The sequence below is a fragment of the Palaemon carinicauda genome, chromosome 17 (genome assembly GCF_036898095.1).
Source record: "Palaemon carinicauda isolate YSFRI2023 chromosome 17, ASM3689809v2, whole genome shotgun sequence".
Lineage (NCBI taxonomy): Eukaryota > Metazoa > Arthropoda > Malacostraca > Decapoda > Palaemonidae > Palaemon > Palaemon carinicauda.
The window spans coordinates 44,499,086-44,514,609 of NC_090741.1; the positions used below are offsets into that span (position 1 = coordinate 44,499,086).

The following is a 15,524-nucleotide window of genomic DNA, read 5'->3' on the forward strand; positions in this document are numbered from 1 at the left end:
TAACCTTTATTTCAATCATATTCACACTTGGATGTACAATCATACCACATTTTTTCAAAAATTTATACCCAAGCAGTACGTCATATTTCTCATTCGCTCCCTCAACCACGTAAAAATCATTATCCTCCATCATCAGCCCCCCAATCATAACATTTTCCCGCAACTTCCCTTGCACAGGCATACGCAAATTACCAATACCTTTTACTTCACCCTTACATCCCTTAAATTCACAAACCTCTTTTACCTTATCATATGCATTCCTAAACATTAAATTGACACCACAACCAGTATCAATCAAACCAACCAACTCTATACCATTAAAAATCATTTTCACACTCATGCAATCATGTGCTCTTTCTCCCATCACATCTTCATGCAATAAACCCTCACGAACATGCATCACATTCACTCCCCACACACACGAGGACTCACCCAGCTGAACCCTCTGATTAATTAGTTTCCCGAACATCCTGGCTGACTTGACCCCTTCTTTCTACAAACCCTAGCTACATGCCCATCTGCACCACATTCAGTACACTTACCCCATTGCTCCTTGCACATTCTAGCATAATGACCATCCTTACCACAATTACCACAAATTACATTCATACGATTATTACGGCATCCACTCGCTATGTGTCCAGTCATACCACACCGATAACACTTAACCACTTTCTCTTTCTTACAGTCGCTAATACGATGCCCTGTCTCTCCACACCCGAAACATGCTCCTAATGCCCATCTACACTCGTTCTTTTTATGTCCTACCTTCCCACACCTATAACACCTCTCTTCACGGATACCACTACCTAACCTAACTTGCTGCGTACTAGCACTTCTATCTCTCCAAACTTGGTTTCCCTGTCTAAACCCGTCATTTCTCGGCATAGGTATTCCTACATTACTCACCCTAACACTTCTATCTACTACACTATCAGCTGCCCTCATTGGCCCTCTCATAACAGCATCTCTAAAACTACCAAATTCTGGCACACATTCCTCCATTCCAGTTCTTACACTCACAGATTTACTTTCTTTCATACACCTATCCAACTCGTAATCCTCAACTATCTCTAAAATATCATCCCAAGTCAATCTCTCTCTAGTCCACCTCATTTTCTCCTTCCGTTTCAAATTAATAAACTCACACACACTCTCTGGTACTGTACCCAAAAACTTCTTCATTAGTTCCTTATTTTCGTTTATTCCTTCGTCCCCATACTTCTTTCTAGCCAATGTTTCTAACCGACATACATACATCGAGATTGCTTCACCCACCTTCATTCGTGCTTCATCAAAATCATTTTTTCGCTTATACCTAACACTACCTTTCATACGTTTTACCTGTTCAATTATTCTATTCTTTACACTTTCATACTCAACCTCTCCTACACTCATTATCACCCCATACATCGTCAACAAATATCCTGACAAAAATTCTCCCAACTCCCTAGCCCAAACTCTCTTACTATCCCCATACTTAGCCTGACAAAACTTTTCATATTCCCTAAAGAAGTCATATACATCCCTACTGCTATGTTCATTAAACCTTTCACACCTAGGTACCTCTCTCATAAACACTGTCTTACAAACTTCCTCTACTTCATTCTCACTACTATCTTCACTGTCTACTCCCTTCTTGTTGCCTTCTTCTTCATTTGAATACAATGAATCTAGTTCTACACTCAAAGTCCTATCTTTAACTATCCCCTTCTTACCCTTTTTCTTACTTACCACCTTCACCCATTCATGATCATCCTCACTCACACCCTGACCTTTCTTCTTTTCTTTCTTCACATTATCTTTACCTTTCTTCTCCTTCTTCCTATCACCCTTCGTTCCAATCTTACTATGTCTAGGCCCTTTACTTTCAATATCACTATCACTACCGTCCCCATTATCACTTACCCTATCCTCTTCCACAATCAACCCGTTACCAGAAGCAGAAGCCACTCCTCCGACTGCACCTTCACCTACAACAGTTTTCATCATCCCCATTACTTGCCCTATCATATCTTCCATTCGTTTCTCCATTCGTTCCTCATTCTCTTTCATCCTCATCTCAAAACATTCTTCCACTTTCGCTACAGTTCCCTTTAACTCCCTAAGCTCCTTCTGCATCACCGCATTCTCCCAGTTCAACCTCTCATTCTCTACTAGCAACCTCTCCTCACGCTCCTTACTCAGCCGCAATTCCTCCCTCAAAACCCTTAATTGCTCCTCCATTTTTCATCAACCTTAATCCTAATTCCGTCCTTCGTCAAAGAGTCCAGCTTCAATCCCACCTCTCAAGTCCCTGTTCGGGCGCCAAATTTATGTGGCGGGATGTCAACAAAACAACCCCCCCACACCCTTAATCACTCTTACTTCCAAAATATCCCACAACACAAACTTTCCCCTTACTTTACTTTAAACTAGACTCTTGGACAGAAGGAAAATGAAAACAAAACATAGCCTTAAAACTATATTAACGCAACCAAAAGCAAAAATTCTGCATTCAAAATAAGCTTAACATATAAACCACCAACAACCAAAATAATTACACGTAAAACAAATCATTACATTCATAAATATACCGAAAAAAACCGTATCACCATTCAAAATAAAAAAACCCCTAACACTTAAAATTAACACACCCAAAACCAATATTTGTTTATGAGTGGAACTCTTTATCCACACACACGTGACACACCAAAACCAATATTTGTTTATGTGTGGACGTCGTTATCCACACAAGGGCCAACAGTCCTTTTCGGCCAAAGCCACAACCCCACAATTCGGTTGTAACGCCACAATATGGCAACACTTGACACTCAGTCAATACAAAAATGTTTTAATTGATTTAGTCCTTGAGCGTAATCATCATCATCATCATCATCATCGGTATCATCAACAGCAATCGGAAATAAATTCGGTCCGGGTCGTCGTCAAATAAATCAATCCACTAGAGCATTCTAAACACAAATTCCTTAAGTAAGCCAGGTCATCAATAGTCAAATTCAAATAAATCTTCTCCCCAAAGGAGGAATCGCGGCCTGCCAAAATAAAAAGAAAAACACTTATGAACACTCCTAACTAACTTAACTATCGCACCATAATCAAAGATAAACAATAAACTTTCTATCACTCATGAACGCGCCTAACAAAAATAAATAAAACAGTACTTACTCAGAATATAAAAAAAAGCTTCACAGCCGGCTTTCGAAGAGCAAAAAAAATACACAGCCGACTCCTTCTATCGTTCGCTATCCAATGCTTTCGCCCAAGACATTCATCACCACCCTATCCTAGCTAAAAAGGTAAACAAACAACCTCAATTATACCAACAATCTTTCCAACTTCAAACAATCATTCGCTAATTACCCTTACCTCAGCGCGCACCGCGGACACACAAAACACGCACACACAAACGCACATACACATACTCTCTCGCGCACGCGCGATCTAATAAAACGAAAGCAAATGAAATTCTCTCTCTCTCTCTCTGACGAAACTAAAGCAAATAAACACTCTTTCTTTCTTTCTTGCGGTTTGACAAACTTCAAGTAAATAAACACTCGCTCACTCACACACACACACACACACTCTCTCTCTCTCTCTCTCTCTCTCTAATGACAAAGCTAAAGCAAATAAAATGTCTCTATTTAACAATACTAAAACAACTCTCTCTCTCTCTCTCTCTCTCTCTCTCTCTCTCTCTCTCTCTCTCTCTCTCTCTCTCTCTCTCTCTCTCTCTGTGACAAACTAAAGCCAATACTGTAAACAATTTCTCTCTCTCTCTCTCTCTCTCTCTCTCTCTCTCTCTCTCTCTCTCTCTCTCTCTCTCTCTCTCTCTCTCTCTCTCTCTCTCTGACAAAACTTAAACACACTCACACTCTCTCTCTCTCTCTCTCTCTTGATTTGGCAAACAAAAAATAAATTAAAATAAAATTAATCCTCCACAGCACCAGTCTCGGAAGACTTCCCACTTCGATTGGTAGACTCTAATGGTGGATGCTCTCCTTGCTCTAGCAATCGCACTGGCTGCCTCCTTCGAAAAGCCTCTAGCTCTCGAGAGTCTTTCGATAGTCTGAAGGCAGTCAGACGAAGAGCGAGGAGGCTTTGGTGTACCTTCTTTACGTGAGGCTGAGGTAGAAGGTCCACCCTTAGAGGAAGACTTCTGGGAACGTCTACTAGCCATCGAAGTACCTCGGTGAACCATTCTCTCGCGGGCCAGAGGGGAGCAACTAACGTCAACCTTGTCCCTTCGTGAGAGGCGAACTTCTGCAGTACCTTGTTGACAATCTTGAACGGTGGGAATGCGTAGAGATCCAGATGTGACCAATCTAGGAGGAAGGCATCTATATGTATTGCTGCTGGGTCCGGGACTGGGGAGCAATAGATTGGAAGCCTCTTGGTCAGCGAGGTTGCAAAGAGATCTATGGTTGGTTGGCCCCAAGTGGCCCAAAGTCACTTGCACACATCCTTGTGGAGGGTCCATTCGGTTGGAATTACTTGCCCTTTCCGACTGAGACAATCTGCTATGACATTCAAGTTGCCTAGGATGAACCTCGTTACTAGGGAGATGTCTTGACCTTTTGACCAGATGAGCAGGTCCCTTGCGATCTCGTACAACGTCAGTGAGTGGGTACCTCCTTGTTTGGAGATGTACGCCAAGGCCGTGGTGTTGTCTGAGTTTACTTCCACCACTTTGCCTCGAAGGAGAGACTTGAAGCTTTTCAAGGCCAGATGTACTGCCAACAGCTCCTTGCAGTTGATATGCATGCTCCTCTGACTCGAGTTCCACAGTCCTGAGCATTCCCGACCGTCTAGTGTCGCGCCCCAGCCCACGTCCGATGCGTCCGAGAAGAGAACGTGGTTGGGAGTCTGAACAGCCAGGGGAAGACCCTCTCTTAGGTTGATATTATCCTTCCACCAAGTCAGACAAGACTTTATCTTTTCGGAAATCGGGATCGAGACCGCTTCTCGCGTCTTGTCCTTTTTCCAGTGAAAAGCTAGATGGTATTGAAGAGGACGGAGGTGTAGTCTTCCTAGTGACACAAATTGTTCCACGGATGACAGCGTCCCTACCAGACTCATCCACAGCCTGACTGAGCAGCGTTCCTTCTTCAGCATCTTCTGGATGGATAGCAGGGCTTGATCTATTCTGGGGGCTGATCGTCTTGTTGTTCAGCAACGTCCTCATCAGATAGTTCCTCATCCGAAAACTGATGAGGAAACGGCAACGGAGTGGGCAACGTCTGCCTCGCTGAGTCCGGTCGCACTGGTGCATGCGTGACGGAGCCGGACGCAACATCATGGAACTGCTGCACAGTCTGTGAACTGTCAACAACCATGGGTGCGCGAGGAAGCACAGCGTCCACCCGAGACTGTCTAGACCGTCTGGGTTGTGCAGTCAACACCATACCGGGTTGCTGAGGTTGACGCACTGCGTCAAAACAAGTCACCTCTGCTGGTTGTTGAACGTCCTGAACGTCAACAACCACCTCCGAGCGTCGCTTAACGTCAACGTGCGGCTGGCAACCCACACTGGGTCGCATCGGTGGAGGAACCACCTCAACTGGCAGACGCGAGAAGGTTACCTCAGCGTCAACAGGACGCACAACCGACCGGTTGGAAGGTTGTTGGCCAGAAAGTTCGGCAGCAACCTTCTCCGCATTAAAGTCCTCTATCAAGGACGCAAGCTTGGACTGCATGTCTTGCAGCAAAGCCCATTTAGGGTCTACGGGAGCAGGTGCAGCAACAGACGGGGTTAGCGACTGAGGCGGTACCGCTTTCCATCCCTGAAAGCCTTGTTTATGCATGACATAATTGTACAGCAAAACTTCAAAGGCTCGAAAACAGCTGTGAAGTTGACCTGTAAAAAACTTGGAGCGTCTCCTGGCCAGCCGCCAGGGAGAGTCTACGAGATTTGAGAAGTCTATCTGGGCAGAGGCATGAACTCCCAAGCCGAGAACTTCTCTCGTGTCATATCAGACTCTCGCTCTATAAGCCAGTTTAAAAGAAGGGAAAGCAAAGGCTGTATCCCCCAAACTCCTCCTGGTGATAAACCAGTCGCCTAGCAAACGTAAAGCTCTCTAGGAGAGCGAGAGAGCACTAGCTTATAAACAACGGCTTTGAAGTAGCTAGGCCTAGTGTAAGCTCTGACGTTTAGGCGAACGAGGAGCAGCAGTTACAAAAAGATCCGGACAAAGATCCTTAAAAAAATCATCATGATTTAATTAAAGTCCATAGAGGGCTAAGCAGCTTTAGGCTCCTCTCCATCTGACAGAGTCCTCAAGGGAATATCAGTAGGAGGGGGAACAGCAACTTCCTCATCTACAGGAACCTTGTCCGATAAAAGCTGAGTCTCAAGCAAGGGAGAGACCTACCGTGGTGGCAATGCTTTACGAGCAGAGTCCACACTCACTGGTGCATTAGTAGCGGACCAGGACGCAACGTCATGTAACTGCTTGACAGTCTGTGAACTGTCAACAACTGAACTGTCAACCACAACAGGTGCGTGAGGACGCACAGCGTCCACTCGAGACTGCTTTGACTGCCTAGACTGAGCAGTCAAAACAACTCTAGAATGCGGAGGTTGACGCACAGCGTCAAAACAAGTCAACTCCGATTGTTAGCGAACGTCTTGAACGTCAACAGGAGCATCAGCCAGTGGCCTAACGTCCAAATGCGGCTGAAAATCCACACGAGACCGCATCGAGTGTGGTTCTAAACAACCTGACTGACGTGACTTAGCTACGCCAACGTCAACAGGAAGCACAAAGGAACGTTAGGTTGGCTGAAAGCCAGGATATCGATGAGATAAACGGCTAGACTCAACGGACAAATCGGCAGAATAGTCTTCCATAAGGGAGGCAAGCATATTCTGCATGTCTTGCCGTACAACCCATTAAGGATCAACGGAAATGGTCGTGGTAAGAGACGAGGGTAACGTCTGTGACCGCAACACTTTGCCAACAAAAAAGACTCTCGGAGTCTGTGTTACGCTTTTGTTAGGCGGCGAGCAGTTATCCGATGACTGCATAGGGTCAGAGCTGTCCTAATGGCTGTAACCAGGACGCTGGACCTGTCCTGAAAGGACTGACTTTCGCTTAAGGGCTTCGATACCTTGGACAGGTTTCTTATGCGAAAAGCCTTCGGATGACGAGGAGAAAAAACGTCTCTCTCGTCTTATGGTAGGGGAGATCTTGGTAAGATACACCCGATACCATAGAGGGAAACGTCTGTTCGTTGATCAAGGCCTCTCGAACCCATAAGTCGTTCGACATTACTTCTCCCCTGTTTGGGAGCTTGCAAGAGGTCCCGGACTAGGTGAACGACAGGCACGAACAGACGAACCCTCGGACGCAACACTGTAACACTTTGCGCAATATCACTTTATCACTTCGATTTTCTGTTTTGCACTTATTTCACTGAAATCGAAACTTTTACTGATTTCTACCTGAAGCACGCAATTCTACCCTTCATCAAAAGGTAGTAATTGCGAAATCAGTCGTATAATGCAAGCTCATTAATACCAGCAAAAAACAGAAAACATATTTTAAGATAAAAAATTCAGTGGCTGGGGAAGAGACTAAACGCTAGTTCATATAAACTACGTTTTCAATCTCTCACCGCACATAGCCTGGGGACGAGAATAAAAAACTAAAAACGTTTTATCCTTTCTCCCCGTACAGAGACTAGGGACGAGAGTAACTCGAGAACAACGTTACCCGCTTGAACGGAACGTTTTCTCTCCTCTCTCTCCCTCCGTCTCTATCTCTCTCTCTCTTTCTCTCTTGATTTCGCACCTAAGAGAAGAGCCCAATTACATTTCGTCAAAAAAACATGTTATTTGACCAAAGGAAAAAACTGAAAGGTTTTTCAATTAAAAAGTTCCTTTAAACAAGAATTTAAAACATTTAAGCTTTGAAAGAATAATGAACAAAACGTCAGAATCGATTTACTCTTTCTGCAAAGTGAAACCGTGATACTCTCTCTCTCTATCGTAACGATAGAGCGCAAACTGCGTAGTATAAATAAACTAAACGTTAGTTCATCTTTGAAAACAGTACGAAGACTATTCAAAGAAATTCTTTCATAAAATATTTATTAAAAATATTCATTTAAAAGGTTTTAAAACATTAGCTCTTTAAAAGCTATTTACGATTGCAAAGGGCTCAACGTTGTTTAACTTCGGTTTCCAAGTTAGGACCGCCTAATCTCAGGAAAGGTCGCATATAAACAAAACATTAAAATTTATTTTTATATGTTTATAATAAATGGAAAGTTAATCGAAGAGGCCTAATAAAGGTGGAGAGATATAAAATATATAGAGGAAAATCTATAATTAATTTATAACGTGATAAGATAATTACTAAAAGCCTAAACACACTTCCGTCTAAGGGAAGGGTCGGCCATTTAAAAGTGAAAGAAAGTCCATACTCTCTTTGTCACCATAATTAAATCTATCCAAAACGAGTTCAAGATTTAAGATGAAGATAAAACACCTGCACTGCGAAAGCTCAAACCAGAATATAGTACTTCACCAAAGATGATGGGAAAAACTCCAGGTTTCAACAGCGAGTAAAGTACGTCTTGTCGACACGTCGACAGAGAGAAAATTGAGTCTTTGTTTACATAGAGCTTGGTATCTGGCCGACAGATGGCGCTGTTGGGCACACCCGCAACCTGTATAGCGATCGCTGGCGAGTTTTTTCTGTACAGTTTGTCTGTCGAGCAACAGAGTTGCAGCTATATATTCACCGGCTAAGTTAAATATTTAAAAACATGTTACTAATTTGCACATGTTTGGGTATATGATGCTAAAAGATCCCATAAAGTAAGCTTGATGAGAGGGGTGGAATAAACCCATTAGTATTCTTAAAAAAAAACACAGTAATTGGAATCAAATGTTACATAAAGACCTTCCTTATTTTAAGTTGATTCCAAGGGGCTATTTACCACAACCTAAACTAATAAATTAAGATTAATATATCAATTTTTTTCAATCAAATTGTTTCCTAGGACAAAATTAAATAAGTAGTGTAATGTAATCTAAAATAACACCAATTAGAATACAGTACCTCAATAGAAATTTTATCCGGGGGAATTATAGGTAAAACTCCAAGCTCCATCACTTCTGGTCGAACCCATATTTGGACTTCATCCCCCATGTTCGGCCCGGCGTTACCCTGCAAAAATGCACAATACATAACAGTTAAAAGTTTGGTCATTTAAAGAAACACTGGACACCTTAAAAGACATTAGGAAACATGGCAGCTAATCAAGATGCTTAATAAAATCAAACAAACAAACAGTATCTTTCCATCAAAAACTTTAATGCTGACTGAGCTGTATAATTATTTGAACTTCATTCAAAAATCTCTTTGGAAATAATACTATGTGGATTATGGTGAAATCTCACATACATAAAGGAGAAAATACTTTTCAAATACTTGTCAAAGACTGGTTTTTTACAATCTAGGCCACATGAATAAGGGATACTAAGAGATACCGATAGTACCATCAAACCAAGTCTTTAAATATCTATGAATTGCTTTTTCTTTTCTATGTTATTCTTACATTAGTGTAAAATATCTAGCTACTAATATAGCCTACTTCAGTATATAAACCATTCTTGGCTTTTTCAAAAACAAAAAAATAAATTGAAAATCACAGACAGCCTGTACAGATATAACGAAGCTGGGATCGAGTTACCGCCATGGGAATGCTATGTGAAAATGTTACCGGTGCACCAGAACTTAATGCTGTAGTTTTTCCATCCAAATAAAATTTAATAAATTTACCTTTTCTATGTTAATTACATCTCTCTCAAACATTTCTTCTTCACTCAAGAGGTTAACTACTGCACTGTAATTGTTTAGTGGCCACTTTCCTCTTGGTAAGGGTAGAAGAGACTCTTTAGCTATGGTATGCAGCTCTTGTAAGAGAAGGACACTCCAAAATCAAACCATTGTTCTCTAGTCTTGGGTAGTGCCACAGCCTTCGTACCATGGTTTTCCATTGTCTTGGGTTAGAGTTCTCTTGCCTGAGGGTACACTCGGGCGCACTATTGTATCTAATTTCTCTTCCTCTTGTTTTGTTAAAGTTTTTATAGTTTATATGGGAAATATTTATTTTAATGTTGTTACTGTTCTTGAAATATATTTTTATTTGTTTCCTTTCCTCACTGGGCTATTTTCCCTGTTGGGGCCCCTGGCCTTGTAGCATCCTGCTTTTCCAACTAGGGTTGTAGCTTAGCATTTAATAATAATAATACAGTAGTAATAATATCTTATCTTCATCTTATTTTTCCTTTTTGGTATGCATATTTACATAATTTTCATAAATTGAATAATACTGTGTTAAAGTATCACTGCATAACTTGACCTGAACCCTTTAGTCTATGTCTACAGCCTGATTTCATGGAATTCCAGATTTAGCTAGTTATAAAAGTACTATATTGGTATATTGGTCATGCAAATTTTAGAATGGTATATTTTGGTACGAGATAAAAATTTAAAGGATTATTTTAATTCACAAAAGGTTTTGAACACTGCCAAGTTAGATAATTTAGCTTTTTTTATGTTCTTTAGCTTTTTTGCCTATCATGAGTATTTTGCGATACTTTTCAGGCTTGAATGAACTTATTTTAATGTTCATGTATAGTTGGATTTTCTAATTATCTACCTTACACTACAGTATTTTCTTTTTTATTTAGGTATTAATGTTGGTAATCTCATCAAAATATTTGATATAGCCCGACTTTCTTATTACAAAACGTAGGTGTGTACAGACAATTCCAAAAAAATGTTATTTTCATTAGTAAAATAAATTTTTGAATATACTTACCCGGTGATCATGTAGCTGCAGCTCTGCTGCCCGACAGAAAAAACCTACGGGCGGGATACGCCAGCGATCGCTATACAGGTGGGGGTGTACAACAACAGCGCCATCTGTCGAGTAGGTACTCAGGTACTTCTTGTCAACAAAGAACCAATTTTCTCCTCGGTCCACTGGGTCTCTATGGGGAGGAAGGGTGGGTCCTTTAATTCATGATCACCGGGTAAGTATATTCAAAAATTTATTTTACTAATGAAAATAACATTTTTCAATATTAATCTTACCCGGTGATCATGTAGCTGATTCACACCCAGGGGGGTGGGTGGAGACCAGCATACATGTTAACAATAGAAGCTAAGTATCCCGTATTTCATTTTAGCAGTTATTCAAAATAACAAACATAAAATTAATAAGTACCTGGTAAGGAAGTCGACTTGAACCATTACTCTGCCTTTTTAAGTACGTCTTCCTTACTGAGCCTCGCGATCCTCTTAGGATGCTGAGCGACTCCTAGGTGCTGAAGTATGAAGGGCTGCAACCCATACTAAAGGACCTCATCACAACCTCTAATCTAGGCGCTTCTCAAGAAAGAATTTGACCACCCGCCAAATCAACCAGGATGCGAAAGGCTTCTTAGCCTTCCGTACAACCCAAAAACAACAATAAAAAGCATTTCAAGAGAAAGATTAAAAAAGGTTATGGGATTATGGGAATGTAGTGGTTGAGCCCTCACCTACTACTGCACTCGCTGCTACGAATGGTCCCAGGGTGTAGCAGTTCTCGTAAAGAGACTGGACATCTTTAAGGTAAAATGATGCGAACACTGACTTGCTTCTCCAATAGGTTGCATCCATTACACTCTGCAGAGATCTGTTTTGTTTGAAGGCCACTGAAGTAGCGACAGCTCTAACTTCATGTGTCCTTACCTTCAGCAAAGCATGGTCCTCCTCATTCAGATGAGAATGGGCTTCTCTAATCAAAAGTCTGATGTAATAAGAAACTGCGTTCTTCGACATCGGTAAAGCAGGTTTCTTAATAGAACACCATAAAGCTTCTGATTGTCCTCGTAATGGCTTCGTACGTCTTAAATAGTACTTAAGAGCTCTTACTGGGCATAGTACTCTCTCTTGTTCGTTTCCAACCAAACTGGACAGACTTGGAATCTCGAACGATTTGGGCCAAGGACGAGAAGGGAGTTCGTTTTTAGCTAAAAAACCAAGCTGTAAGGAACATGTAGCCGTTTCAGATGTAAATCCTATGTTCCTGCTGAAGGCGTGTATCTCACTGACTCTTTTAGCTGTTGCTAAGCAAACGAGGAAAAGAGTCTTCAAAGTGAGATCTTTAAAAGAGGCTGATTGAAGCGGTTCGAACCTTGCTGACATCAGGAACCTTAAGACCACGTCTAAGTTCCAACCTGGTGTGGCTAACCGACGCTCCTTTGAGGTCTCAAAAGACTTAAGGAGGTCCTGTAGATCTTTGTTGTTGGAAAGATCTAAGCCTCTGTGGCGGAAGACTGCTGCCAACATGCTTCTGTAACCTTTGATCGTAGGAGCTGATAGGGATCTTACCTTCCTTAGGTGTAAAAGGAAGTCAGCTATCTGCGTTACAGAGGTACTGGTTGAGGATACTGAATTCGCCTTGCACCAGCTTCGAAAGACTTCCCATTTTGACTGGTAGACCTTGAGAGTGGATGTCCTCCTTGCTCTGGCAATCGCTCTGGCTGCCTCCTTCGAAAAGCCTCTAGCTCTTGAGAGTCTTTCGATAGTCTGAAGGCAGTCAGACGAAGAGCGTAGAGGCTTGGGTGTACCTTCTTTACGTGCGGCTGACGCAGAAGGTCCACTCTTAGAGGAAGAGTCCTGGGAACGTCTACTAGCCATTGCAGTACCTCGGTGAACCATTCTCTCGCGGGCCAGAGGGGAGCAACCAACGTCAACCTTGTCCCTTCGTGAGAGACGAACTTCTGCAGTACCTTGTTGACAATCTTGAACGGGGGGAACGCATAAAGGTCTAGATGGGACCAATCCAGAAGAAAGGCATCTACGTGAACTGCTGCTGGGTCCGGAATCGGTGAGCAATAAATTGGGAGCCTCTTGGTCATCGAGGTAGCGAACAGATCTATGGTGGGCTGACCCCACAGGGTCCATAGTTTGTTGCAAACATTCTTGTGAAGGGTCCATTCTGTAGGGATGATCTGACCCTTCCGGCTGAGGTGGTTTGCCATGACATTCATGTCGCCTTGAATGAACCTCGTTACAAGCGATATGTTTCGATCTCTTGACCAGGTGAGGAGGTCCCTTGCGATCTCGAACAACGTCATCGAATGAGTCCCTCCTTGCTTGGAGATGTACGCCAAGGCTGTAGTGTTGTCGGAGTTCACCTCCACCACCTTGCCTAGAAGGAGGGACTTGAAGCTTCTCAAGGCCAGATGAACTGCCAGTAGCTCCTTGCAGTTGATGTGTAGTGCTCTTTGATCCGGATTCCACGTGCCCGAGCATTCCCGACCGTCCAGTGTCGCACCCCAGCCCGTGTCCGATGCGTCCGAGAAGAGAAGGTGGTCGGGGGTCTGAACAGCCAGTGGTAGACCTTCCCTGAGAAGAATGTTGTTCTTCCACCAAGTCAGTGCAGACTTCATCTTCTCGGAGATAGGAGCTGAGACCGCTTCTAGCGTCATGTCCTTTCTCCAGTGAGCAGCTAGGTGATACTGAAGGGGTCGGAGGTGGAGTCTCCCTAACGCGATGAACTGGTCCAGCGATGAAAGCGTCCCTATTAGACTCATCCACTGTCTGACTGAACATCGGTTCCTTTTCAGCATGCTCTGGATGCATTCTTGGGCTTGACTGATTCTGGGGGCCGACGGAAAAGCCCGAAAAGCTTGACTCTGAATCTCCATACCTAGATAGACTATAGTTTGGGATGGGACGAGTTGGGACTTTTCTATATTGACCAGGAGACCCAATTCCTTGGTCAGATCCATAGTCCATTTGAGATTCTCCAGACAGCGACGACTTGACGCAGCTCTTAAAAGCCAGTCGTCCAAATAGAGGGAGGCTCTGATGTCTGCTAAATGCAGGAATTTGGCAATATTCCTCATCAGTTTGGTAAACACTAGAGGTGCCGTGCTTAGGCCAAAGCACAGGGCTTGGAACTGGTAAACCACCTTCCCAAAGACGAACCTTAGGAAAGGTTGGGAATCTGGGTGGATGGGGACGTGAAAGTACGCGTCCTTTAGGTCTAACGAGACCATCCAGTCTTCCTTCCTGACCGATGCTAGCACTGACTTCGTCGTCTCCATGGTGAACGTCTGCTTGGTGACAAAGACATTTAGAGCACTGACGTCTAGCACCGGTCTCCACCCTCCTGTCTTCTTCGCTACTAAGAAGAGACGGTTGTAGAAGCCCGGGGATTGATGGTCCCGGACTATGACTACCGCTCCCTTTTGTAGCAAGAGAGACACCTCTTGCTGTAAAGCTAGCCTCTTGTCCTCCTCTCTGTACCTGGGAGAGAGGTCGATAGGAGTTGTTGCTAGAGGGGGCTTGCGCAAGAATGGAATCCTGTACCCTTCTCTGAGTAACTTCACAGACTGTGCGTCTGCACCCCTGTTCTCCCAGGCCTGCCAGTAGTTCTTGAGCCTGGCTCCCACTGCTGTCTGGAGAAGATGGCAGTCAGACTCTGCCTTTTGAGGACTTGGAACCCTTCTTCTTTTTGCCACGTTGACTATCGGCACGGGTACCTCCTCTGCTGGAGGTTCTGCCACGAAAGGGCGGAATGAACCTAGACGCTGGTGTGTCCATCCTAGGTCTAGGCACGGAAGGTAAAGCTGTGACTTTACGTGCGGATGACGCCACCAGGTCATGGGTGTCTTTCTGGATCAACGAGGCGGCAATCCCCTTGATCAGCTCTTCAGGAAAGAGACACTTGGATAGCGGAGCAAACATCAGCTCTGACTTCTGACATGGTGTGACCCCTGCCGACAAGAAGGAGCAAAGGTGATCTCGCTTCTTAAGAACTCCAGACACGAAAGAAGCCGCAAGTTCGCCAGACCCATCCCGAATGGCTTTGTCCATGCAGGACATGATGAGCATGGCAGAGTCCTTATCCGAAGGGGAGGTCTTTCTGCTCAACGCTCCCAAACACCAGTCCAGGAAGTTGAAGATCTCAAAAGCACGGAAAACTCCCTTCAAAAGATGGTCCATGTCCGAAGAGGTCCAGCAAATCTTGGACCGTCTCATAGCCAGTTTGCGGGGAGAGTCTACCAGACTTGAGAAGTCGCCCTGGGCAGAGGCAGGAACTCCCAAGCCTAGAACCTCTCCTGTGGCATACCAAACGCTAGATCTGGAAGCAAGCTTGGCCGGGGGAAACAAGAAGGTTGTCTTCCCAAGTTGCTTCTTGGCCTGCAGCCACTCTCCCAGTACCCTTAAAGCTCTCTTGGAAGAGCGAGCTAATACGAGCTTCGTAAAGGCAGGAGCTGCTGACTGCATGCCTAAAGCGAACTCAGAGGGAGGTGAGCGTGGAGCTGCAGACACAAACTGCTCCGGATACAACTCCTTAAACAGGGCAAGGACTTTCCTAAAGTCTAAGGAGGGAGGCGTAGTCTTGGGTTCATCTATGTCGGAGTGTTGATCGTCCAAATGCGCAGCTTCGTCGTCATCAGAGATTCCTTCATCCGAATGCTGAGGAGGAAGTGGCAAAGGAGGAGA

General features: G+C 43.8%; 1 protein-coding gene across 3 annotated transcripts in view; it reads right to left on the reverse strand.

Moving 5' to 3' along the window:
- LOC137656715 (TBCC domain-containing protein 1-like) overlaps positions 1-15,524 on the reverse strand; it is a 137,511-nt gene that overhangs the window by 73,903 nt on the left and 48,084 nt on the right. For all 3 annotated transcript variants that reach the window (XM_068390948.1, XM_068390947.1, XM_068390949.1), the window contains exon 2: positions 9,069-9,176. In XM_068390948.1, the coding sequence (XP_068247049.1) occupies positions 9,069-9,176 (108 nt within the window). The remainder of the gene's footprint in view (positions 1-9,068; positions 9,177-15,524) is intronic.